The 26,575-nt window shown below is 56.3% G+C and overlaps 1 protein-coding gene and 1 long non-coding RNA gene across 8 annotated transcripts in view; one reads left to right on the forward strand and one right to left on the reverse strand.

Moving 5' to 3' along the window:
• Positions 1–25,062, reverse strand: CLASRP (CLK4 associating serine/arginine rich protein). 7 transcript variants are annotated; one of them, XM_084771382.1, is made up of 21 exons: positions 24,914–25,061; positions 23,435–23,550; positions 14,569–14,666; positions 13,972–14,073; positions 13,794–13,873; positions 11,228–11,312; positions 9,853–10,001; positions 9,157–9,253; positions 8,106–8,184; positions 7,952–8,025; positions 7,044–7,085; positions 5,478–5,693; positions 5,147–5,392; positions 4,016–4,273; positions 3,768–3,807; positions 3,453–3,513; positions 3,272–3,330; positions 2,942–2,990; positions 1,058–1,162; positions 352–376; positions 1–123 (listed from the first exon to the last, which is right to left on the reverse strand). In XM_084771382.1, the coding sequence occupies exons 2-21, from the start codon at positions 23,531–23,533 to the stop codon at positions 81–83; spliced, it is 2,007 nt and encodes a 668-aa protein (XP_084627508.1). In that variant the 5' UTR covers positions 23,534–23,550; positions 24,914–25,061; the 3' UTR covers positions 1–80. The 7 variants fall into 7 exon arrangements, 4 of the variants coding, with proteins under 4 accessions (XP_084627508.1, XP_084627507.1, XP_084627506.1 ...); XM_084771381.1 differs by having other exon boundaries at positions 1,058–1,140; positions 2,944–2,990; positions 5,123–5,392; XM_084771380.1 differs by having other exon boundaries at positions 5,123–5,392.
• The window catches only part of LOC311591622, a 306,130-nt gene that overhangs the window by 65,628 nt on the left and 213,927 nt on the right, over positions 1–26,575 (forward strand). The window lies entirely within an intron of this gene.

A 26,575-nucleotide genomic window follows, 5' to 3' on the forward strand; every position in this document is an offset into this window, starting at 1 on the left:
TGAAGGGCATTAAATAATGTTAGCTTTTATTTCACTACAGAAACCCAGCAGCAGCAGCAGCAGCCCCCACAGTCCTCTGCCTAGTGCCTGTAATGGGGGCTGCGGGACCTGGACCTCGAGCGCCTGCAGAGAAGGGAAGGCTGTGAGGGTGGATGCGGGGAGCCCCCTCCCATGCACACAGGCATCAACACGCCTGGAGACCGGGCTGCAGAGGGAGGAACATCTTCCCTAGGGAACAAGTCAGGCCCCACCAAATGAAGGGGTACAGGGCTGGGGGGTGGGGGGAGAAAAACACGGGGGACTTCCAGGAGGGTTGAGGGGCACCCTTGGTGGCTTGGCCAGCAGCCTCACCTTCGGGAAGAACTGTACTCTCGACCTGAAAAGACAAGGAGGGCGATGGCAGCCCCTGCTGGGCCATCTTGGAGCCCCTGGTTCTCCCTAGCCACTGTGCCAGGATCAAGCCCCTCCCCATGTGCTTAGCAGGGAAGAGACCATCCGGTCTCCTCTCCGCCTCAAGAGATTTACTTTGTTTTACAGAGACCAAGGTCTTACTATGTAGCCATGGCTAGACTCAAACTGTCTATGTACACCAGGATGGCCTTGAACTCAGAGATCCCCCCAGCTCTGCCTCCTCAGGACATGCACCACAACACCTGGCTGTCTAGGAATTGCCCCCCGCCCCACCCCACCCCACTCCCACACACGGTTTCTCTGTGTAGCCCTGGCTGTCCTCGACTCACTCTGTAGACCAGGCTGGCCTCGAACTCACAGAGACCCACCTGCCTCTGCCTCTTGAGGGCTGGGACTGAAGGCGTGCGCCCCATGACCAGCTTGTCTAGGCCTTTTAAAAATAGTACAATGGAGTTTCCCTGTGTAATCAATCTAGGCTCCACCCAAACACCAAGCCAAGTGATCCTCCTGCCTCAGACTCCACAGAAGCCTGGCTGGCCCCCACCTCTGGCGTCCTGGGAGGTTAAGCTCAACCCAGCTCCGTTCTAATGGTCCCGGGCAGCCTGGCTCTGCTGAGTGCACTGCAGGAAGGGCGGGGGGGACTCACTGTAGCGCGGGGAGGGGGAGCGGCTCTGGCGGCTGTACTGGCGTTCCCACTCTTCCCTCTCCTTCTCCCGTCGCTCTCGCTCCCTGCAGGGGGAGAGGGGAGGCAACCAACAGGGAGAGGTGAGCACCTGCGGGCTGTTAACACCTCTACCTGAACCAGGCCGGGCCTAGCATGCTAAGAGGGTCTCCCCACAGCCAGGGCTGGGACAACAATCCTATCCAGCCAACAGCAGAGCAAACTGAGGCTCAGGCAGGAATGGGGCGACAGCAGGTGAGGTGAGGTGCCAGTCGGCACCAGAAGCAAATATGACCAGTGAACATGAGCCAAGCCCCCAGGGCCTCTTCTTGGGATCTGTCTTGGAGAGGGTTGTTAGTGTGGCTGGGATTGGCCTTGAACTCATGTCCTCCTGTGTGCTGGGATTACAGGCAGGAAACACCCAGGTGACACCAGCATCTGAAGCTCAACAACTGTGCCACACACAGTGCCATGCCAGGACGACCCAAGTCCCATCCCCAGGCCCTATGCTAGGAGGGGAGGCCTGCTACCTGCAAGTTGTCCTCAGACACACACACACACACACACACGCACACGCACACGCACACACACGTGCACTGGCTGCCTTCCTCTCTCCCTCTGCCCTCCTTCCCTCGCCCTTGAATACTAAGACAGGCATGGCGGTCCATGCCTGTAATCCCAGTACTTGGGAATGAAGCAGGAGGCTTGTAGGAATTCAAACATAGTCTGGGCCAGGTGTGGCTGCGCACACCTTTAATCCCAGCACTCAGAGAGGCAGGCAGGTGGATCACTGTGAGTTCAAGGCCATCCTGGTCTACACAGCAAGTCCATGAGGGCCAAGGTTACAAAAGAGAAACTCTGTCTCGAAAAACCAAAAAACAAGAAAAAAAGAAAAGAACATACATATATATACATATATATTTTTAAAAATGACAAAGCAGGGGCTGGAGAGATGGCTCAGCGGATAAGAGCACTGCCTGCTCCTCCAGAGGCCCTGAGTTCAATCCCCAGCAACCTCATGGTGGCTCACAACCATCCATAACGTGATCTAATGTGCACTGTATACATAATAAATAAATCTTGAAAAACAAAAACAAAAACGACAAAGCAGGAGCAGCCAGCGTGGGCACTGGGCAGCAGGGGTGCCACAGGCCAGCCGGTTGGCACGGCTTACCATACCTACAGATGGCGGCCATTCCCACCACTGCTGCACAGAGGAAGACACCCAAGCTCAGAGAGAGCAGAGTGTTTGCTGCCCCCACTAGGGCACAAAGCAGAAAGAAGCGATGGGTAAAGGCCCATCCCTGGTGCCTCCCCTATTACCAATTTGTAGTGCAGCAGCCCAGGTTCTGCCCTGGGCCCTGGGCAGCCTGGGGTCTCCAGGCTCTCATCCCAGCTGCCTAGTGCGGCAGCAGCGAGGGGCTGCGCATTCCCAGTGCTCCAAGATGGAAAGTCCCCACCCCAGAGCCACTTCCTCAGAGGCTTAAGACAGCTGAACTAAGCCCCAAGCCTGCCATCTAGGCCCAGGGCTCTGACACTGCCCAACATACAGCAGAAGAAAATAAAGAGAAAAAGGAAAGGCCCATGGCCCTAAGAGACCCACCACACCACAGGCCGGGGTCACTTCACCACTCTGTTGTTGTTGTTGTTTTTGGGTTTTTGAGACAGTGTTTCTCTGTGCAACAGCCCTGGCTGTCCTAATCAGTTGCCAGGCATGAGGAGGCCAGGGAGTTTGGGGATACTGTTCAGACATGACATCAGAAGATGAGGGGCCTAGGGGATCTGGGGAAGAGGCTGCCAGAACAAGAGGACAGCAAAGGCAGAGGGCTCCAGCAGCAAGAGTCTGGGTCTACCACAGGTCGGGGCCTTACTTCATTCGGATCTTTCGGGCCATGGCTCGAAGTTCATCCTCTCGCTCCTGCAGCAGAAACAGCTGTGAGGGGTGGCCCCGGCCCCATCCCACCTGAGCGCCCCGCCCCCTGGCCTGGCCCCACCCCACCCCACCTGAGCGCCCTGCCCCCTGGCCCGGCCCCGCCCCATCCCACCTGAGTGCCCCGCCCCCTGGCCCGGCCCCGCCCCATCCCACCTGAGCGCCCTGCCCCCTGGCCCGGCCCCGCCCCCTGGCCCGGCCCCGCCCCATCCCACCTGAGTGCCCCGCCCCATCCCACCTGAGTGCCCCGCCCCCTGGCCTGGCCTGACCTGGCGCTCATGCTCCTGCTGTATCATCTTCTCCTGAGCGGCCTTCTTGTCCGCCTTGACTGTGGGGGAAGGGTGTGAGGCTGAGGGCTGTCCTCACAGGCCCCATGTCGCCCTGGCCCTCAGGCCGGCTCCGAGATCACCCCGCTCTACACCCCCCCAGCACTGGCTGGGCAGGACTTACACTGGCGGTTCAGAGCCTTCTGCATCCGCAGCTTCAGCCTCTCCTGTGGGGTCAGCTTGGGCTGCGGGAGAAGGGACGGGACAGGCGTGGGTGCCCAGAGCTCGCCCAGCCCACCTCAGCCAAGACCATGGGACTTGGGGGCCACCTGGAGCCCCGTGGGCGGCAGGGATGGGACGTAAGTGTGCCTGGGTAGCCCTTCCCCGGTCCCTGGGCTGGCTCTCCCCTCCCCCCGGGCCCCCTGCAGGCCCACCGGGCCCAGCTCTGGACACTGCTGCTGACGGGAATTAGACGGGCGAGTTCCAAATTCTTACTGACTTTGGCAGCTCCTGTCTCTTTACCAGCGGCAGGTTCGGCCCTGGGTGGGAGGAAATGTCAATGCTACTCTTTCTTACCAAAGGCCTCAGGAGCTCCAGCCCCCTCAGGGCCTAGGCAGGACCACCACACCCCTCTGCAATGGCCTACTGGGCCAAAGCCTTGATGGCACTGAGCCACATAGCATCCCCTCCATGGCAGCCAGGGCAGTGTGACACTCCCTTCAAAGCTCCAGCCAGGTCCCTACTCACTTTTTCAGCTTCTCGCCCACAGCAGGGGACGCTGCCGGCCTGGTCAGCTTCTCCCTTGGGGGCGATGGTGAGTGACTGTGGCTCTGGCTGTGGCTGCGGCTGCGGCTTCTGCTCCGGCTCTGGCTTCGGCTTCCACTACGGGTCAGGCTGCGGCTTCGGGAAGGGCTCAGGGACCAGCTGCTGCGGCTACGGCTGCTACTGTGGTGCCTGGGGCCCCGGGCTCCCCGCTTATAGCGGTCACCTGAACGGGAGCGGCTCCTAGGCATAGCAGAGGAAGAGAAGGGCTGTGAGGCTCTGGGGACCTCAAGGAAGTTACCCCAACAGCCTCCTTGCCGGGGTTAAGCATTCCTCCCACACTTCCCTCCTTAGGCCCCAGCTGCTCCCTGGACACATGCTAGAACCGAGCCAGCACCCCAAACCACGAGTATGCTGGGCACACTTTTCTCCCTTAGCTCCATACCTGCGGTGCTCCCAACTCCACAGTCGGCAGCACCGACCCAGGGCTTCGGTCACCCTCAGGGGGGCACTCAATCTGTGATAGGCCCATTTCCCTCCCCAGCCTTTCCCCTGTGGCTGTGCTACCGGGAAGACCCAGAAGGCAGTCTCTAAGGCCCTAATGGATCTCCCTGAACTGACTACTACTTGTCATCAGTACCAAGTGTGTACCCAGTACACAGTACCGAGCTACCAGGAAACATGCACTCTCAGAGCAATAGGAAGGTGAGGGAGCAAGCGATGGCTGACGACCCTCAGCAGGACTCCTGGCCTGTTGTTGCTCCAGCTCCCACAGGCAGACACCAAGAGACTGGTAGTGACAGGGCCATGCTCTACTCTGAACACTTAGGCTGTGTCTGTTCTACAGAGGAAGAAACCCAGCTGGGTCACCAAGCCTGGCCCTGTGCTACTCTGCACTTTCCCCCACCAAGCCTAAAAAAGCCACGGCGGAGCCTCCTCTGTTGCCTGGGAACGGGCCTCTTCTACAAAGGCCCCGTCCACAAGGGTCCCAGGTCCAGCACACTGGGAAGTCCAGGCCGAAGCCCCGCACCACACTTAGGGCACTTGCCCGTCCTGCTTCCCAAGAGAAGAGCCGCTGGCCGGAGCACAGACCTGCTCCTGCGGCGGGGCGCGTACCCGCCGCGCCGGGCTGGCGAGCGCGAGTAGCGGTGTCCGTCGCGGGAACCGCCGTCTGAGTGCCGCCGCCCGCGGCTGCGGGAGCGCGAGTAGCGCCGGGAGCGGGAGCGCGAGCGGGACCAGGAGCGCGAGCGGGAGCGCGCGTGGCGACCAGAGCGGTAATAGCCACGGCGAGAACGCGAGCTGGAGCGCGAACTGGAGCGGGAGCTGGAGGTCCTGGAGGCGGAGGACGAGGAGGAGCGGCGGCTGCGGGAGCACAGAGCCCGTCAGCGCCACCCCTGGCGGGCCCGTCCCTCCTCCCAAGGTTCGGCTAGGGCGGCGCGCTACCGACCGGGCACTGGCATTACGGCCTGGAGTGGGGCCGCCGGGCTGGGGAGGCGCGGGGGGCTTCCCCGGGGTGGCCCCCGATGCAGCGGCCGCCGCGGCGGCAGCAGCTGCCTCCTCGTCACTACCGCCGAAGCTGGTGATGAAAGTGATCTTCTCCTCACGGCCTGGGCTCGGGGAGCGGGAGCGGGAGCGGGACTCGGAGCTGGATTCCGAAGGTGACCTAGAGGGAAAAGGGAAGCTGCCCTCAAGAGGCCCAGATGCACCAAGGAGCGAGCGCCCTAGCGGGCTTTGTGAGTTCAAGGCCAGTTGGTATACATCTATAGCGAGGTTAAGACCAGCCAGAGCTACATAGAGAGAGACCTTGTCTCAAAAATTAATAAGTCTGCAGCTGGTGTGGTGACTTAGTGGGTAAAGGCCCTTGTCCCCAAGCCTGACAACCTCAGATCAATCCCATAATCTATACCCGTACAAATAAATGTAATTTTTCTTTCTTTCCTTTTTTTTTTTTTTTTTTTTTTTTTAAAGATTTTTCTAGACAGGGTCTCTCTGTGTAGCCCTGGCTGTCCTGGACTCACTTTGTAGACCAGGCTGGCCTCGAACTCACAGTGATCCGCCTGCCTCTGCCTCCGAGTGCTAGGATTACAGGTGTGTGCCACCATGCCCAGCCCTTTCTTTTTCTTTTACTTAAATATTTTTTTATTTTTTACATATATATATATTTGTATTATTACACATATATACAATAAACTACCTACAGCAAGAAGAACCATGACACAATCAGGAACTATATAAATGTGACATTCTTAGTGTTTTGGCGATAAGTGTAATTTTTTCAAAAAAGAAAATGGGCCGGGGTGGGGGTAGGGCAGTCTTAGCACCGGGAAGGTTGAGGCCTGAAGATCCCTGAGTTTGACACCAGCCTGGTGTATATAAAGCTCCAGGACAGTCAGGGTTACATAAAAAAGTCCCTGTCTCAACAAATAAACAAATGCCAGCGAGAGTGAAGGGCGGGTGTAGCCCCGAGAAGGCCTTGCCTATGCAAGAGGCCTGGAGTGCCAGCCTAGAACAGCAGCAAAGGCACTGAAAATACTGAGGTCTTCCTGTTTAACCTGAAGACTAAGTCCTCAGCTATTATGTGTGGTTTAATTCCATCCCATAAAATGCTAGGCCTAGTGGAACTCCCTTTTGAGCAGAGCAGCCAAACAAAAGGCCCCTGGCCCACTGGGCCTCACCTCTTGGCCAAGAGACCTGCCAGAGGGAGGGAAGGTAGACTGGATGTCCCTCTACCACCCAACACCCGTGGGCCACACCCTGGGGCCCCTGCCACTGCCTGGCGTTTCTCACTAACTGGAGTCGTGTGTTAGAGGCACACAGTCTCCATGTCCCCTTTATGCCATATTTGACTGCATCACAAGCCTACACATTAACATTAGAAGAATACAAGGAGATTCTGAATTTTTAAAAATGGAAAAACCAAACTGATGTCGATCCAACCCCCACCCACAGACCTCAGGATGCCATATGCGACAGAAGTGACCCAACAGGTCAGCCACTAGGCACTGACACTTACCGCTTATAGGGGTCATAGGTGGGGCTGTCACGGCGGGCATAGCTATGGAGACAACAGGAGGAACAGGGAGCTGAGACTGGGCTGCTGTGAACTTGGGCCTACCCCGCCCAGCTCCCAGTGCTGCAGACTGTGCACCCCATCTCATGGTGTGGACCCCACATCTGTCTCCCCATCACAGCATGAGGCTTTGCGCAACCACAACCAGAGCGATGCTGGTGTGAAAACATCGGTGCACCTAACCTAGTGACTCGTCTCAAATCCGCTTGTTCACTCTTCATGGGGAGGTGCAGGCCCAGAGAGGGCGAGTGACTTGCCCAGGGTCACACTGTTCATTAGTGAAGGTGCCGAGACCCCAGCTCAGCCATGTGACCTGCACCTAGCAGTTTTGGTTAATACACTGACAGAGCCACTAAACTAAAAGCAATGACCATGAGGAGCAGGGCTACTCAGCCCTGAGCGATTTAACCCTTAGAGCCACGCTCAATCCCTCTCCTTCGTCAGAGACTGCAGCTACTGCTCTGCCCAACCCTCTCTCACCCTCTCTCAAGACTGCCATGTGGGAGGTGGCCTGGGCCCCACTCCTTGTAGGTGAGGTGCCCGCTTTGCAGAGGAGGAAACTATCTGGGAGAAAGGAGTCATTTATCTGGACACTGAGCAGCACAAGCGGACTGTGCCTAGGGCCCCTCTGGCCACAATTCCTCCCGCCATCTCTAGCAGCCTGCTAGCCACTCCCCATCCAAGAGTACGCCGTCCAGCAGGGTGACGGCACGGGTGGCAGAGGAAAGCGTCTGCAAGCCTCCAAGGCTCTAGTAACTGTTGTTCCAAGTCCATCATTAGAACAAGTCTTCGCTGAAGCCAAGGCCAGGCTCCACTCCTGAGCTCGTGGCTACCCAGGGGAGAAATCCTACCTGGGAGGGCTGATCTTCCGGCCCCTTAACCGTTTTTCCCGGAATTCTCTTCGCTGTCGCCGGGATCGACGGCCCTAGATGGGGAGGGCCCAGATGGTGAGGGGTATGCCCCCCGAGACACACCTTTGCCCCCTGCACCTGACCCAGACCTCACCGAGTACATGGCTTTCTCCTCTTCCAGGGCCTTGGCATGTTTGATGGCCTCTGCCTCCTCCTTGTCTTTCCGTAGCATCCTGCAGAGGAAGTGAGAATCAGTGTGAAGGGCACAGGTCAGAGTGAGCTAAGCCCTGGTAAAGGCAGCAAAGACAGCAGGGACCTGATGCTGCTGCTCCATGATTCTTTTTTTTTTTTTTTTTTTTTTTTGGTTTTTCAAGACAGGGTCTCTCTGTGTAGCCTTGGCTGTCCTGGACTCACTTTGTAGACCAAGCTGGCCTTGAACTCACAGGGATCCCCCTGCCTCTGCCTTCTTGAGTGCTGGGAACCAGCCTAGCGCCAGGTTCAGTGACACAGCCCATCTGGAGGCGTCTCAGGGGAACAAGGGGACAGAACAGTAACCCTGATGTCCTCCTCTGGGCTCTGCACATGCACGGGCAATGCACCAGTGTGAATGTGGGTGCACACATATAGTATACACATAAAATGTTTAAAATAGGATTCTCTTTAAAATAATTTCTTTCAGCGGATGGTGAAAGGTGGCAGCACACACCTTGAATCCCAAAGGATGGAAGCACCACAGCAGAGGTCATAACCCCTTTGGCAAACCTCTATCTCCAAAAATATTTACATTACAATTCACAGCAGTAGCAAAATTACAGTTATGAAGTAGCAGCAGAGATAATTTTATGGCTGGAGGCCACCACAGGCTGAGAACTGTACGAAAGGGGTGCAGCGCTGGGAAGAGCCACCGTGCTGGGCTGTTCTGGGTTCAGACTTGGGCAGGGACCTGGTTCTGATCCCTAGTTTTGCACAAAACCAGTTTCTGGTCAGCTGGCGCCACTGATGTACAGGCGCTCAGCATGATTACATGAAGGAACCAATGCACAAAGCTGAGCACTAGAGGGCGCTGTCTGCAAGGAGCTAGTGGCATCCAGCTCTGGGCCACAAATTCATAGCTCACAGGCTGAGAAGGCCAGCCTTTGTAATCAGGGGTGTGACACACAAGACAGGGCAAGGCCAGAGTCTGGTGTGTCAGCCAGCAATCTCACCTGACAAAGTCCCCATCGGCCATGCCGTAGGTGGTGGCCTGCTTATTGAGATCGGCCACCTGTTCCTGATTCAGCTCATCCACGTCCACCTCCACGTCTACACCAAGAGAAAAGCTGTCAGGGACCCAAGCCCCAGGAGAAGACAGAGGTGGGGAGCACCCCAAGTCAGGGCAGGTCTGCCAGGTGGAGCACTTTCAGGGAGGACGAAGCTGTGCTAACTCAGCTCCGAGGCCTAAGCTGGGGCTTGGCCAGCTCAGCACACTGCACAGCAGGGACTGGCAGGGTGGGTGATGAGTCTACGGTCGGAGCGCAGGGAAGAGAAGTGGAAGGAGACGGAGGTGGTGTGGGCATCGGAGCAGCGTATAGACGGAGAGTGGCGCACACGGGGGATGACTGGCAGAGGCTGGAGGGTGAGGGGCAGCTCTAGGAGAGGGCAGGATTGGTTTCCCAGAGCAAAGGAAGGCAGGCCCCAGGCAGGAGAGGAGGAGCTGCTCCTAGGTGGCAGAGTTGTGTAGAAACAGTGCCCAGAACTGAGCGGGGAGGGGACAGGGACGGGGAAGCTGCAGGAGGCTGAGGCCCTGGAACTGAGGCACAGGGAAGGCCTTGTAAGCATGGGTACCCCACAGAGGGCGAGGGACGAGACACGGAACCGATGCCCAGGGACTGCAGGTGGGGAGGGCAGAGAGGGGACCCCACCGATGTCGGGGATGACCTCATCTTCATCCGAGTTGCTCTCCTCCTCTGCTGGTGACTCCTCCTCCTCCGGCTTCTCGGCTACCTTCTCTACCTCGGCCACGGTGCTGTCTTCATAGGTGTAGCCGATGGAAGCCTTCTTCTCCGCCAGCCTGGGACAGAGCCATGAGCCAGGGGGTACCACAGTGGGCCCTGAGTCCTCAGCAACATGTGCCCACCTAAGCTGCTCCGCTCTAGCCTGCCTGCCTACGGCCTGCTCCTTTCCACTCCTGTGCCCGCACAAGGCCCCCCCCTCCAGCAAGTCTCCCTCGTTCATCTCCAGCTCATGAGAGGAGACAGCCTGCCCGCCAGGCCGGAAGTCCCATGACGCAGATCCCAGAGTCATCTTGGGCAGAATGTGCCCAGCTCTGCTTTCAGGGGCCACACTGAGCGGCTGCTGTTGCCGTCAGCATATACCCTGCCTCCTCCCAGCACCCTTACCCTGCCGCCAAAGCTAGTTAAGTGGGTGGTCCCAGATCTAAGCAGGGCTCTTAGGACTACAGCGTCCAGCCAGGCTGCCAGTGCTGGGCAGAGCGACATCAGTGTCTGTGGGCTGCAAGCTCACTGCAAGCAGACACCAGGACAAGTGCATGACACCGCATTACCCACGTTCCTCGAAGCTCCTGACTTAAGGCTGACTGCAAGGACCTGCCTTCCCTCGGCCCTCCCCACAGGCCTCACACTCAGGCGGCTTCCCCACAGGCCTCACACTCAGGCGGCTTCCCCACAGGCCTCACGCTCAGGCGGCTTCCCCACAGGCCTCACGCTCAGGCGGCTTCCCCACAGGCCTCACGCTCAGGCGGCTTCCCCACAGGCCTCACACTCAGGCGGCTTCCCCACAGGCCTCACACTCAGGCGGCTTCCCCACAGGCCTCACGCTCAGGCGGCTTCCCCACAGGCCTCACACTCAGGCGGCTTCCCCACAGGCCTCACACTCAGGCGGCTTCCCCACAGGCCTCACGCTCAGGCGGCTTCCCCACAGGCCTCACACTCAGGCGGCCTCCCCACAGGCCTCACACTCAGGCGGCTTCCCCACAGGCCTCACACTCAGGCGGCTTCCCCACAGGCCTCACACTCAGGCGGCTTCCCCACAGGCCTCACGCTCAGGCGGCCTCCCCACAGGCCTCACACTCAGGCGGCTTCCCCACAGGCCTCACACTCAGGCGGCCTCCCCACAGGCCTCACGCTCAGGCGGCTTCCCCACAGGCCTCACACCTCCCACTCTGTATGGTGGGAGTGACAAGGTTGGGCAGAGCCTGTCCACCCCTGCTGCCTCCTCCTCTCCACTCATATGGAGAGGGAGGGGCCAGTCCGCACCCCATCAGGCCAGCCGACTCACTTCTTCTTCTCATCCTCGCTGGGTCTCTGCAGGCCTCCATACAGTTCATCAATGTAGATCTGATACAAGCACTGTTCCTCCGAGACTGGCAATGAGAGGCCACAGGTCAGCAGGGCCAGGCACATGCAGGAGGAGTGGGCACAAAGATGCAGGAGGGGATGGGAGGGGGGCAGCCAGGGCAGGGTCACCCATTTCAAATCACTCTTCTGTCTAGGACCCAAGTGACTACAATACACATCAGCCAGATGATCCACTCGCCCTGTGATCTCGCTTCAGTGAAGCTAACTGCTGACCCGTCCCTCAGTTCCCTCCTCTGTACAATGGGATCCCGACAGAGGGTCCTTGGGATTAGGGGCCACTGCTGCTGACACTGGGCCTCTCTGGCCTCCAGAACCCTAAGTGTTGGGTATCATCTGGGCCTCGCTGGCTGCCGTGCCACGCAGTCCTGTGGGTTGGTTTATATTCATGGGGTATGTGATGCTGATGCTCTGCTACACCCCAGCACACACTGCAGGGGCTTCCCAGGGGACTGAGCCGGCCCTGGTCTCCCTTCAGCCCACTTGGGGCTCCGGTGAGTCCTTCCCCTTCCTGCTACAGGCATGGCGTAGCTCTCCTTTCTTTTTAAAAGGTGCAGGTGGGGAGGACACTGAAGATTATTAAAGCCTCGTGCATGCCACACATGCTCTCCCCCAGAACCCCAGCCCAGCCCTCTTTTTGAGGCAGGGTCTTACAGAGTTGTTCAGGTTGCCCAGGCAAGCCGTGAACTTGCAATCCCCCCGCCTCAGCCCGTGTGCTTCTGCTTTTCTGTCTGCGGCATCAGGTGTATGCGCTAGGACACAGCACGGCCCTTCCCTGGCTGTGACAGACACCTGACTGCTGCCCTCTCCCACAGCCCCCCGTCCTGTCTTCAGTGCTTGTACCCCAGGGCCTCTGTGCACCCTATTTCAGGGACGAGCACCTCACCCTGGCCCAGCAGAAAGCTTGGTGAGCCATCGCCTACGCCACCTAGGTTTCTTCTTAAACTGCTCGTGTGATTGTGTGGAGGCCCCCAGCCCAGAAGAGAGCACAGGACAGAGCGCTTGTAGCCGTGAGAGGAGGCCTAAGGGAAGCTCTGAGGCTCCAGCTCTGAGGAATCATAAGGCCTGGCTGACAGCACCATGGTGACAACGATAAGCTGCTTGACTCTACGGCTTCACTAGCGCCTAGAATGTAATGGCAACCTCTGATCTGGAACACATCAAAGCATCTTAGAGTCACAGGAGTCTGGGACGAGCGAGCTCAAGTGCAGGGCCGCCTGTGTCAGCTGGAGGCAGGGCTCGCAGACACTATGCCTACACTGATGCGGACCCCTGCACCCACCTGACACTTCACAGGGAGGAAGGTGGGGCCTGCCAGGAGAGGGGTTTGTGCGGGGATGGCCTGGCTAGGACTCCCACCAGGGAGCGTTCCATGCTCGGGCAGAGGCAGGCAAGGCCACAGGGAAGGCCTCACTTCCACAGACACCTCTGAGTCCTGTCTGTAAGATGAGGAGTAGAGCTGGGCATGACGGTCCTTGCCTACAGACACAACACTGGGGAGGGTGGGGCAGGGGATCTGAGTTTCAGGCCAGCCTGGGCTATAGAGTAAGACCACGTCTCCAACATGAAAATAGAAAAATAACCCAAGTTCTAATGGTGCAGCTGAGTAGCAGAGCGCTTCCCCAGCCCCTGTGTGTGGCCCTGGATCATCCCCAGCTCACAAAACACACAAGGGCAAAGGGAAATTACTAAGTGCTCTCTCCTGTAAAAGCCGTGCGGGGTCACACGTAGGCTTTTGTTTTTTGTTTTTTGAGACAGGGTTTTTCTGTGTAGCCTTGGCTGTCCTGGACTCGCTTTGTAGACCAGGCTGGCCTCGAACTCACAGCGATCCACCTGTCTCTGCCTCCCCTAGTGCTGGGATTAAAGGCGTGCGCCACCACGCCCGTCAGGTTTTGTTTGTTTTGTGTGCGATGTTAGAGACAGAACCAGCCTGTCTGTGCATGCCTATCACGTGCATGTGTGTGCAGGTCAGGGGACAACTCAGGAGTGGGTTCTCGTGAGCAAACTCAAGTTGTCGGGCTTTCAGGGCAGGTACTCCAAACCACTGAGCCACGGGGCCCCAGCCACATGCAAGTGTGTCCTGAATACCTGGCAGGGAAGCAAGCCTGCCCGAGAAGATCTGCCCTCCTGGGGAAGCCTCCAGGACCCTGGCCTCTTATTCACTAAAGGGAACAGTGAAGGCCAGACTTGGCATGTCCAGGGAGCTCAACTGTCAGGCTCCGCTCACAAGGAAGAGCTTCTTCCTGTGACCTTGAGCCATCAAGCAGAGGGAAGGGGTGGGAGGTGGCCTGGGCAAGACCGCCAAGACTCTAGCTCAGTTTCCTGGATGAAGGCCCGGAAGGGGGGAGGGTACACAGACTGGGACGAAACCAAGGGCGACCAGCAACAAGTGCCTGCCTGGTGAGCCTGGCCTAGATGGTCCGGCCTCAAGCTCCCACGCCCCGCCCCGCCCCGCCCCGCCCCACGCCCCACCCCGCCCCGCCACTCACTGCCGGCGAAGTCGTTCTGCACCAGGCCGCGGTACCGCTCGTAGTTACATTTCCGCTCGTCTGACTCCTGCTCTGGGGAGCTTGGGGAGGGAGAAGGGTTAAAAGGAAGGTGAGGCGAGGCCCAGCCATTAGAAAACCCATCAGGCTAGGCGGGAGCGGCAAGGTGGAGGGCACTTACATGGTGGTGAGCAGTGGGGGGGTGTAGTCGGGGATGTGGTCTAAATGTGCTCGAACATCAAAGCGGTCAATCATGTTGTTAGTGTCCCCCTGCCAGGGCATCCTGAGATGGGGGACAGGCAGACAGGGAGGTCTCAGAGAATCCAAGCACCCCGTCCCCACCATCTCAAGCCCCTCTGACACCCACTGTCGCCTCACTCTCACCTCCAGCACTCAGGCACCTATGCTGCACCCCTAAACTACACCTGGAGTCCGGGGCCCAACAAGTCGTCCATCTGCCAGCACACAAGCTAGGACAGCACTTCTCAGAGCCAGGCAAATAGCAAGGAACTCAAGCCAGGCTAAGGCCACAAAAGGAGCCACGTCACCCTGAAACAGGCCTCTCTGGCATCTGCCCGCTGCCACCTGTCTGTGAGCGTCAGTGAGCCCGACGTCCTCCCGGACCGTGGCCCTCCGCATAACCTCTCTGACAGCCAGTTGCCCATGCCTGGGCTTCCAGGCCTGACAGTACAAATCTGTCCTTACCGGAGCCTCTACTGCAGACTCTAGAGTACCCCCAAGTCCCCTCTGACACTACACTGTCCCCCAACAGTCTTACATGTTCACAGGGCTCTCAGCGGCCAGGGCAACGGCAGAATCCAGGTGAACCTTGCAGGCACGGCCATGCACCTGCAGGAACTGGGCGGGGTCTTTTTTCTGCAGGGATGGACAGGTCAGAGGTCACCAAGGAGCCAAGGCAAGGCCCACCACGCCTCTGCAAGTAGGCCTGGTGGTCCGCTGACCTCTAGGTCACATCCCTGGGCCACACTTCACAGGGAGCTGACACACACAGCACCAGCAGCTTCACTGCCCTCAGGGCTGAGGAATGGTACTCCAGGGCTGGGCCAGGAGGGCTGAACTCTGTTCTAGCTGAGGCACCCTGCCAGCCAGGCCTATCTGTCCCTGATCCTAGGGCACTAAGGCAGGAGGATTACAAACTATAGACCTGCCAAAGCTCCAGACATACTCTGTCTAAAGTATTACCTCTAACTCTTCACTACCATCGCTGGCCATCTACAAGGCAAGTTTTGATTTCTTTATCAACTCTGTTATGCAAACATGGTTTTGAGCCAGGGGTGGGCTGGGGTGGGTGTTGCACGCAGGAGGCAAAGGCTGTGAGTTCAAGGCCAGCCTAGGCTACAAAGTGAGTCCAGAACAGCCAAGGCTACACAGAGAAACCCTGTCTTGAAATAAAAACAAAAACCATGTTTTTGCTTTAATCCCAAGTGTGGGATATTAGGCTGCTTTAGTTTGTCCACAGCTGGTAATGCCTTGTGTGGGACATGGTCTTTGCCAGATGCTGTTAGTTTAAGTCTGAGGATTCTGGGAGAGTATGAATACCTTAGCCTGGTGGCCTTTAATCCCAGCACTTGGGAGGCAGAGGCAGAGGCAGGCAGATCTCTGCGAGTTCAAGGCCAGCTTGGTCTACAAAGGGAGTTCCAGGACAGCCAACGCTACACACAGAGAAACCATGTCTCACAAAAAAGAAAGAAAGAAAAAAGAAAAACCAAACAAATGCCAAAGCTCAGAGAGGGGGAGAAGCTTTACTGAGAGGGACAGAGAAAGGCAGCTGCTGGTTCTGCAGGATAGCGGGGCATCCTGACTACTGAGACTGGTATTTTCCCAAAGACCCTGATAACCCTACACAGGCAGAACTAGGTCTAAAGCGGTCTACGCCCCTAGCGCCTTCTAACCTTCTTTCTCTCCTACCTTGGGTTGGGGTGCTGGGAGGGAGGTAGAGGCTTAAGGAACCCCAAATAAAATAGTTAAAAAGTAGCTCCCACAGCCATCCCCCTGGGGCAGCAAGATCACAAGTAAGAGCAGCGGCGCATCCCAGGCCCTGGAGAACACGGGGCAGGAAAGGTCCCACTCTAAATGCAGCAGGATGGCAGAACGGACAACAGGTGCAGGCAAGGCATCAAGAGACTCAGTCCTACACAGGGTAACCCAGGCTGAGGCTGTAACCATAGGACAGTGCTGCTGCCTGTCACGCAGGAGGCCCCAGCCCCACCAGCAGCACTGAAAAAACCCCACAGCAAATAAAAAGCTTGAGAAAGACGTATCGTATGACCCAGCAATTCCATTTCTAGGAACAGACCCTTTTTGTTTATTTGTTTTGTTTTGTTTTGTTTTTAGAGACAGAGTTTCTCTGTGTAGCCTTGGCTGTCCTAGACTCACTTTGTAGACCAGGCTGGCCTGGAAATCAGAGATCCACCTGCCTCTGCCTCTGGAGTGCTAGGATTAAAGGCAAGCGCCACCACGCCCAGCTGGAAACAGACCTTACACATGCTTATGTTCACGCTAGTACATCTCACAGGAACTGAAACATGCCAACCACTCAATGGACTACTTGCATGAAGTGGAACAACATGCTGTCTACTACAATGTGCACGAGCCTTGAACACGTAACCCTAGATGAAAGACGTCCTCGCAAAACGCTGCATCAAGTAACGCCACTCACGCAACACGGACACAACAGGCAGACGGAGTCTCTGAGTAGCTCCCAGAGCTGAGGGTAAGGGACGATGGGGACGGAGGGAGGGCTCATGAGTATGCACTTGCTGTCTATGTTAATGAAAACCTCCCATGGGCGTGTGGTGACGGTGGAGACTTACTGAGAGGCACTGACTGACAGCACTATTTGTGCAGTGTTGGGGACTGAACCCAGGGCCTTGAGCATGCTAGGCAAGCACTTTACCACTAAGCCGCAGTGCAGCAATGAATCCTAACTTTTAATGGCTGAATGATGTAGTGCGGCAGTCACAGCTCAATAACACTGTTAACAGAGAGCACCCATGTAAGAAGCCAAGCACATTAGTACACGTCTGTAATCCCATCACTGGGCAAGCAGAGACAGGTGGATCCTGGCCATTTGCTGGCCAGAGTCAGGGAGAAATCCTGGGTCAGAAAAGTCATATGAAGCCAGGCGGTGGTGGCACGTGCTTTTTTTTTGGGGGGGTGGCGTTTTGAGACAGGGTTTCTCTGTGTAGCCTTGGCTGTCTTAGACTCCCTTTGTAGACCAGGCTGGCCTGGAACTCACAGCAATCCGCCTGCCTCTGCCTCCTGAGTGCTGGGATTAAAGGTGTGCGCCACCACACCCAGCCCATGGTTTGTTTTTTTGAGAGGCAGGGTTTCTCTATGTAGTCCTGGCTGTCCTATAACTTACTCTGTAGACCAGGCTGGCCTCAAACTCAAGAGATCCATCTGCTTCTGCCTCTTGAGTATGGGGTTAAAGGCATGAGACATCACTGGCCAGCTTTGACACAAAAAACTTTTAAAATAATCAAAAGGCCGGGCGTGGTGGCGCACCACAATTCTGTAGTCTCCGAGCATCTCCTGGCTGGGTCCTGCTCTCTTCCCTGGGACACATGGCTACTCTGCTCTCAGCATGACTTCCCTCTGCTCCCCTGCTGCTGCAGGCTTACGGGCCTCTGTGCTATCACTCCCAGGGCTCAGGCCTCCATGCTGTGGTCCCCTCTGAGCAAGGCTGTGCGCTCTTACTTCACAGCTCCTCCTGGAGCGTCCCCGAGCAAGCCATGTGCACACCTTACACGGGCCCACGTGTTTTCTTCAGGGCCGCGACCAGCACCGCTATTCTAGCTCAGCTGGCTGCTTCCCCACCAGCCTCCCACAAGAACATGAAGCAGCATGTCCTTCCTGGATGGGGATCTGTTTCGCTCACTGTGGTGTCTGTCCCCAGGGCCTGGGTCCCCAGACAGGCTCTCAGGGCCTGTAAATCAGGCAGGAGAAGAGAAGAAGACTGAGCTCTTAGGAGAAGCCACAGCCTCCTGTGCTCACACAGGAGACTGCGGTGCTCACACCCTTCCCATCCCAGCAGAGGGTGGACCCACAGCTGGCACCCTGCTCATCTGACTGCTGGACACTGGGCTGCAGAAGGTCTGTCCAAGATGACAAGGTACCGCTGGTGACTGTGGGAGCAAACCCTTGGCCTGCCCATCACTTGCCTGCCTCCTGCATTCCTCAGGCCACACAGCCTCCAGCAAGCCTGAGGCCAATACTCTAGGGACACCAGGTGCAGCATGGAGTGCAGCAAGCGTGTAAGAGCTCCTGCAGGGATCTGCGTCCCACAAATGCCAGGCACAGAGCCCAAGTCAGTGTCCTCAGGCATGCCCGGGGGCTCTGAGCTAAGCGCTGCCCCCACTCAAACTCTGCAACCCTGGAAGAACCCATTCCCACATGAGGAAACTGAGGCAAAGCCACAGGCTCACATCTGGAATCACACCAGCACCACGCAGAACTAGTCTGACCCAGATGGCCTCATCTCTTTTCTAGCCTTTGCTCATTTTTGCTCACTTTAGGATAATTGTTACTGTGGTTAAAAAAAAAAAAGTACCTAACAGAGAAGCTATGCTCAACTATTTTCACTTTAACTTTTTGGCTGTGTTGGGGATTAAACACCCATAGTAGGCAGTGCTCTCCTGTGGACCAGCGCCCCAGCCCAGCCCTGAAGGGCGTAAGTGCAGCGTACAAGCACCAACTAACACCACCTCTCTGTGAGCTATGCTGCCATCTCTACAGTGGCCTCAGCTTGCAAAGCGCAGACGCTGCCCGCTAAAGACCCCCCCCTCCCCGCCAGCACTCCACACAAGTGTTTGACTACATCTCCCGGCACGCAGAATCAAGCTACAAGCTCCGTCACAGCACACTGTCTTCTTGGTTTTCGTTTTCCCCTTGCGGACAGGGTGTCACCATGTGACTCACTGTGTCCTGGAACCCTGGCTCCAGAGTGTGGCGCTGTTTCTTGTCTTTGCGTCTGTGTTCCACACCGGGTGTGAGGGTAAACAGCCGTCCAGTGTGCATACACAGTCACATCTTCCTTTCCACGTGTGTGCGTGTTTGCATGGTGTGAACACACGTGTGGGTGCACATCAACATGGAGGCGTAAGGTACATGTCGGGAGCTGTCCCCCACCACCTTGTTCACTGAGGCCCAGTCTCTCACTCAAAATCAACGCTGCCTGACATGGCGGAGCTGACTAGCCAGCTGCCCTGGGGATGCTGTCTCTGCCTTTCTGAGGCTGAACCACAGGCAGGCGCCAGGCCCACCCGGCATTTCGTGGGTTCTGGGGATCCGAACTCTGGTCCTCATGCCTGCAGACCAAGTCCTTTAACCACTGAGACAAGGCCCGGCCCAAGTCTCTTTATTCATTCGTCCATCACAGCAGCTGCTGTCTTCTAGCTGTTGTGAGCAAGTTCATCGCCTCGCTCCACCCGCAGCATTCGAGGCAAACAAGCCACTCTTACCTACCAGGCTCCCCCTGGGCTCGGGTGGGGAGGAGACTGTGTGGGGAGCTCTGGTCACTCACTGCCTCCCTTAACTCCTCAGCACACACAAGCAGATGCCCAGTCCCCACAGTGCAAGCTCCAGCCTCCTACGGCTCACAGTCCATTGTAGGGGGCAGCCCTGCCCTCCACAGTGACCACCTTATTGTATACAGGGGAGCGCTGAGTCCAGGGAACGCCTGGCCAGCTGGGCCTTCCTTCCAGGAGACTTACTCCCATCTGTGGATCAACAGGGGACTCTTATTTTTTTCTTTGTTTCGTTGAGACAGTCTTATTATGTAGCCCTGGCTGTCCTGAAACTTGCTATAAAGATCAGGCTGGCCTCAAACTCACAGAGATTTCCCTGCTTCTGGCTCTCTTTAAAGCAAGGACCAAAAGTGTGCACCACCATGTCCTGTAGATTGCATGTCTTTAGCCAGCAACTGGACTGACTAGAGAAGAGGCGCACACTCGTGATCCCAGCAGGAATGTGAGCTGGAGGGTTGCCTGGGCTACACAGTGAGCTCTAGGCCAGCCTGAACAACTTAGCAAGATTCAATCTTTATTAAAAAAAAAAAAAGAAAGAAAGAAAGAAAGAAAGAACAAAGTGAAAAGAAAAGGAGGGAAAATTTTTTAAAAAGAAAGTTGATGAGAACAGGAACAATTGACAGAAAAGTCATAAAACTTGAAGGAAGCAGTCACCGAGAACGGTCAGCCATCAGAGAACGCAAGGCTAGTCACTCCGGAACAAGCTCGTTCAAGCAGCCACAGCCCACCCTAGGTTCCTCGCCCACCCCAGCGGTGGCCCGGTCATCTCTCAAAGCTAGGCGCCACACATCTGGATGCGGGTCACACTCCTGGCTCAGACACTGGTTGCTTGTATGGGCCGCATCACAAAGAGCCCCACAGACACTTGCTGTCAAGCTCTTCCTGTCACCCAGGGAGGGACTGTTCCTCATCACTGCCCTGGACAAAAGCTCAGGAGGCTCCCTGCCAACTGGGAGGCGAGCCCCAACACCCCCTCCAGGCTCCCTCTGTGTCATCCGTGCCGGTCTGAATCCAAATTCCACTCTACCCAGCAATAACAGGGGTTGTGTATTTTTCTTGTCTCTGTATGTGCAGGGATGGTGCTGGCTAGGCAAGCACACTCCCCTGAGCCACATCTCAGCACGGCGAGTTAACCAAGCCCTGCTGAGCCGCAGTTACACAACCCAGGACACACAGCTGTGCAGCCATCTCCGCCCTCCTCAGACACCACTTCCACCGGAAAGCTAAGGCCACTTAAAAGGCTCGGAAGCTTACGACTAGACACGAGTCACAAAGCTGCTGCCTCGATGACACGGCTGCTGAGCAGGGCCACAGACCGGGAACACTGGTAGAGCTACCTGTACCAGTGGCAGGGAGCTCAAGGGAAGTGGCTTCTGTGAGCCATCACCCATGCTGGGCTGGGCCTTCTGGGATGCACATTCCTCAGTCCTCCATGCTCTGTACAGAACTCCAAATACACCCCAAATCACTACATCTGACTTTCAAGGGATTCTCTCTGGTATCTTGCCACGCTTTACCGACAGGGAAGTCACCTCAGGAAAGCCCACGGAACACCCAACAGGCAATTGCACGTGAGGGAGCTGCAACCAGGTGCTCCCCACTGGGAGGCCCCGTCTCCACTGGCCCACTTCAGTGGTCACCCCACACATCTGGCCAAGCCCTGCTAGAATGGGATCGACACGTGTCTGCTTCCCTGAGGCTGAGTGGGCCCATGGGACTTTGAGGTCAGCAGGACATGGGGACCCAGACATCCCCTCGTCATCAAGGAGCACCAGAACCTCTGCCCACTTTCGCTTATCTCCTCTCTGCGGCGTAAAACGAAGACACACCCGGGAGCTGCAGCTTTCTCCAGAGCTCTCTCAGACCGCAAGACAAGAAATTTCTAGAGCTAAGAGACAAACTTCTGCAGAATGTGGTGGTGCACGCACGCCTGTAATCCCAGCACTCAGGGAGGCAGAAGCAGGCAGATCTCTTGTGAGTTTGACCCCAGTCTGGTCTACAAAGCAGACAGTTAAGGCTACACAGTGAAACCCTGTCTGGAAAAACCAAAACAACCACCACCACCACAACAACACCAGACAAACTTTTGTCATGTTGTTCATGCTTCACTCCTCTGCTACAGCCAAATCAATTCCACACACTGCGTCATTCTGCACGGAGAAGGCAACACAGGCAACACAGGAATAGCCAGGAGGATAACGTGAGCAAGGGAGGGAGGCAGACAGTGAAATGGCACAATTCCAGAGGACAGGTAAAAATCAAACCAAGCGGTACAGTGGCAAACTGCTTGCCTAGATCTTCCAGACCAGTGGGGGCTTATGGGTGTGGCTAGTGGTAGAGCCCCTGCCTAGAATCCCCCAGTGAGGGGCTGGGGGCATGGCTCAGTGGTAGAGCCCCTGCCTAGAATCCCCCAGTAAGGGGCTGGGGGCGTGGCTCAGTGGTAGAGCCCCTGCCTAGAATCCCCCAGGGAGGGGCAGGGGGCGTGGCTCAGTGGTAGAGCCCCTGCCTAGAATCCCCCAGTGAGGGGCTGGGGGCGTGGCTCAGTGGTAGAGCCCCTGCCTAGAATCCCCCAGTGAGGGGCAGGGGGCGTGGCTCAGTGGTAGAGCCCCTGCCTAGAATCCCCCAGTGAGGGGCTAGGGGTATGGCTCAGTGGTAGAGCCCCTGCCTAGAATCCCCCAGTGAGGGGCTGGGGTGTGGCTCAGTGGTAGAGCCCCTGCCTAGAATCCCCCAGTGAGGGGCTGGGGGCGTGGCTCAGTGGTCGGATATTTCCCTGGCAGAAGCCCTTCCCTGGCTTCCATTCTCAGCACCACGTAAATAAAATCCAAACCATGCAGGGCCTTGAAAGCTATGGTGAAAAGCCTGGCCTTCTCCCAGAGACACTCAGGAGCTGTAAGATTCAGAGCAAGGGAAGAACGGGGCCAGTTTTCCGCTTTGGAAGGACCTCTCTAGTCTGCTGAATCATTTCGGGGACAAGACTGATGGCAAGGGGAACAGAGAGGTTGGGCAGCAGCACTATAGTGGATAGAATACCTACAGGAATGTCAGGTTAGCAACTGTCATTTGATGTTGGGGGTCCCCAAAACAAGCAAGTTAGACTAGTAAGGCGCTGCAGACCAGTGCCGTATCTGTTGCAGCAGATATGGAAAATGCCAACAAAGATGCCCAAGAAAGCCACTGAGAAGGCGGCAGAGGCCACAAGGAATTTCTGGCCAACGAATGCAGTTTGTTCGTTTTTCTCCAAAAGCAATGGAGAGGACTGATCAGACACCAGTGACGAACCCTGACAGCCTTACTGCTGGGCGCCAAGCTCAGCCTCAAGAACAACTGAGCTGTTCTGGGCACTGGGCACACACTGAGGAGGGGGGCACTGGGAATGCCGCAGAGGTAAAGTCTTACTTCTGGAATGTTCTGAGAGCTGCAGAATCTTAAGTCTTTGACACCAGTTTTGCACCAGGGCTGCAACCAGACACAGTAGGCTGACACAAACAGCAGCCCTCAAGCTCTCCCCAGCCGCTAGGCTGCAAAAATGACTATTTTCTGAGCACAGGAAAACACACACACACACACACACACACACACACACACACACACGTAAACCCAGCGCTCGGGAGGCACGGGCAGGAAGATTGTGAGTCTGAGGTCAGCCCGAGTTACATAACAAGATTGTCCCTAAGGGAGATGGGGTAAGGGGCAGCTCAGGCGACAGCTTGTACAAAGCTCAAACTCCTATCTCCAACACCACAGAAAGTGGTCACAGGGGAAAGAAAGAAGAAGAAGGAGGAGGAGGAGGAGGAGGAGGAGGAAGAAGAAGAAGAAGAAAGAGAAAGCCGGCACCCAGGTGGCGCACTCCTTTAATCCCAGCCACTCGGGAGGCAGAGGCAGGTGGATCGCTGTGAGTTCAAAGCCAGCCTGGTCTACAAAGTGAGTCCAGGACAGCCAGGGCTACACAGAGAAACCCTGTCTCAAAAAAACCAAAATAAATAAATTAATTAAAAATAAATTAAAAAAAAAAAAAAAGAGTGAGAAAGATTCCGAGCCCAGGGCCCGCCGTCCCTCGGGCGCCCCCCCAGCCTAGGCTGACGTCTGGCCACTCACAATCTTTTCGTAATACTCCCGGCGCCGCTCCGCCCTCTTCTTGTAGTCCACCATCATGCCTCGAAGTTTCCGCTCATGTTTCCGAGCCTCGTGCCACATCGTGGTGAGGCCTCCACCTAAGGGACGAGGAGCAACCAGACCAGACGTGTCAAGCGGACTGATGGACACAAGGCCGAGTCAACAGTCCGCTCTAACAGGTTGGGTGCTGAGCCTGATGCTAAGTCCCAAGGAACCCCTTGGCTTCCAGGGAACAGAAGCTCCGCTGCAGACATGGAGGCTGTGTGCACAAACGGATTCCCTAACAGCCATATTGCTCTAGCTCAGGCCCTCCGAGAAGGCCCTCGGGTGACCCAGGTGAGACCCTCCCCTGGGAAAGGAATTATCCTAGGTTCCCTATGCCAAAGTCCATATGAAAAGACTATGGGGTAGGTGGCCCTTGGAAGGCGGACGGAGAACTGTCTTGAGTTCAAGGCCAGCCTTGGCTACGCTGTCCAGCGTAGCCTACATACGGAGACTCTGCTTTACTTTAATAAAATTAAAAAAATTGGCTTGGGGTGGTGGTGCATGCTGCTGATCTCAGCAGTGGGAAGGCAGAGGCAGGTGGATGTCTGGGTTTGAGGTGAGTGAGCTCCAGGCTGGCCAAGGCTACACAGTGAGATGTTGTCTGTTTAAAAATGTGTGTGTGGGGGGGGGGGGGGACGGAGAGATAGCTCAGCGGTTAAGAGCACTGACTGCTCTTCCAGAGGTCATGAGTTCAATTCCCAGCAACCACATGGTGGCTCACAACCATCTATAACGAGATCTGATGTGCACTGTGTACATAATAAATAAATAAATAAATAAATCTTAAAAAAAATGTGTGTGTGTGTGTATATATATATATATATATATATATATATATATATATATATATATATAATTTTTTTTTTTAAAACATGGACCGAAAGGGGTGTCTGAAACCGATCCTGAGCTGCCAGGGCTGGGCTCACAGGCAGAACCCCAAAGATGCCTCCGCAGGAGCCATGCATGGGGGAGGTGGGGGGGGAGGGCCGCAGCAGAGTTGCATTATGAAGCTTAGTATAGGGAGGGCAACGGCCCAGCAGAGAGACCAGGTGAAGGGCGTGGACAGAGGATGAAGATGCTCATCAGGCCGCTGAGGTGTAAAAGGGGGGTGGGGGTGGGGGGCTTTGAAGCGGGCCAGGCATGCAGGGGAAAACGGAAAACGAGCAGTGGGTGTGAGGCAGGGGCGGAGCTGCGACTAGAGACCCGGGTCCCCGCCGAACCCCAAAGCGCGGACTCAGGCCCGAGAAGGGGTGATGGGGGCGCCGCCTGCGGCCTGTCGGGACGGAAGCAGGTGGAGCCGCCCTCGGGGCCCAGCGGACACCCACAGCTATCCCGGGAGCGCCTCGGGCAAGGATGAGGCCCGGCTGCCACCGCCCGGAGGACCGGAGGCCGGGGGGGTCGGACGCCTGCACTCACCGGCTGGTCGCCGCCTCCCACTGCTGGGCTCGCGCGCGCGCTCACGACCCCGCACCGGAAGCGGAAGTCAGAGGTTACGCGAAGGAGAGAGGCCGCGCCGCACGGGAGGTGCTTCCGCAGCCGAGAGGGCGGGGACCTGGGAAGTGGGCGTGGGGCGCGCGGTGGGCGTGGTCTCGTGCGTGATTGGTTCGATTTGTGGGCGGAGCCCGCTACGGTGGCACGCTCTGGGACCATGGCCTAGAAGTGCAAGCGTTCCAAACACGGTGTTTGTTGTTTTTAGAGATTTATTGATTTTAGAGGCTGGGGAGATGCTCAGCGGCTAAGAATGCTGACTGCTCTTGACAAGGTGCTGAGTTTAATCGCCAGCACGCCCAGGGCAGGCAGCTCGAGACCAGGGAGTACGGACCGATGTAGTCCCATGGGACCCATGCAGAGAAAACAGCCATGCGCATAAAATACAAAAACAGATGTCTTTTTTTATTTGTTTGTTTTTCGAGACAGGGTCTTTCTGTGTAGCCTTGGCTGTCCTAGACTCACTTTGTAGACCAGGCTGGCCTCGAACTCACAGCGATCTGCCTGCCTTTGCCTCTGGAGTGCTGGGATTAAAGTCATGCACCACCACGCCCGGCCAGAAAAGTTTTTGTTTTTTTTTTTAAAGATTTGTTTATTTATTTGTGGTTTTTTGTTGTTGTTTTAAGATTTATCTATTGTTATTATGTATACAGTGCTCTGTTTGCATGTACACCTGCAGGCCAGAAGAGGGGACTGGATCACATTATAGATGGTTAGGAGCCACCATGTGGTTGCTAGGAATTGAACTCGGGACCTTTGGAAGAACAGGCAGTGCTCTTAACCTCTGAGCCTTCTCTCCAGCCCCTTATTTTTGGTTTATTGAGACAGGGTTTCTCTGTGTAGCCTTAGCTGTCCTGTACTCACTTTGTAGACCAGGCTGGCCTCAAACTCACAACGATCCACCTGCCTCTGCTTCCCTGAATGCTGGGATTATAGGCGTGCGCCACCACTGCCCGGCCAAGGATTTATTTATGTGTACGCTTGAGTGTATGTAGATGCCCTTGAGAGCCAGAGGTGAGTGTCAGATACATTTTGAATTAGTTGGGGTTCTCTAGAGCAACAGAATGTACAGAATAAATATATATATGTAATTAATTGAAATTATTTACAGGCAGCTGGGCATGGTGGCACACATTTAATCCCAGCACTCAGGAGGCAGGGGCAGGCAGTTCGCTGGGAGCTCGAGGCCAGCCTGGTCTACAAAGCCAGTCCAGGACAGCCAGGGCTGTTTCAAAAAACCAAAACACGAAAAAACAAAACAAAACAAAAACCTTACAGGCTGTGGTCCAGCTAATCCAACAATGGCAGGCTATGTACAGAAAGTCCGAGAACCCAAGTAGTTGCTCAGTCTGCGAGGCTGGGGTGTCTCAGGTGGTCTTCGGTCTACACTGCAGTCCTGGAGAATGCCCTTGCCAGCAAAGCAAGGACAAGCAGGCAAAAGACAAAGGCTTGCTTCCTCCACTTCCTTAGACAGGGTCTAGCAGAAAGTGGTGGCCCGGATTAGCTCTGGATTAAAGGTGTGTCTACCTGCCTCAAGATCCAGATTAGAAGCGGCTCTTCCTATGTCACATCAAGCAAGAAACCCCTCAC

This window comes from Acomys minous (genome assembly GCF_964271855.1).
Source record: "Acomys minous genome assembly, chromosome: 20".
NCBI classification, from domain to species: domain Eukaryota; kingdom Metazoa; phylum Chordata; class Mammalia; order Rodentia; family Muridae; genus Acomys; species Acomys minous.

Excerpts from the sequence above, each read along its gene's own strand:
- CLASRP (XM_084771380.1), bottom strand. The coding sequence starts at position 23,533 with ATGTGGCACGAGGCTCGGAAACATGAGCGGAAACTTCGAGGCATGATG. Across the intron at positions 11,313-13,793 it reads GCAGAACGACTTCGCCGGCA|TCTCGGAGGAACAGTGCTTG; the intron begins GTGAGTGGCGGG and ends TCTCATTGCCAG. Across the intron at positions 8,185-9,156 it reads GCCGATGGGGACTTTGTCAG|GATGCTACGGAAAGACAAGG; the intron begins GTGAGATTGCTG and ends CTTCCTCTGCAG.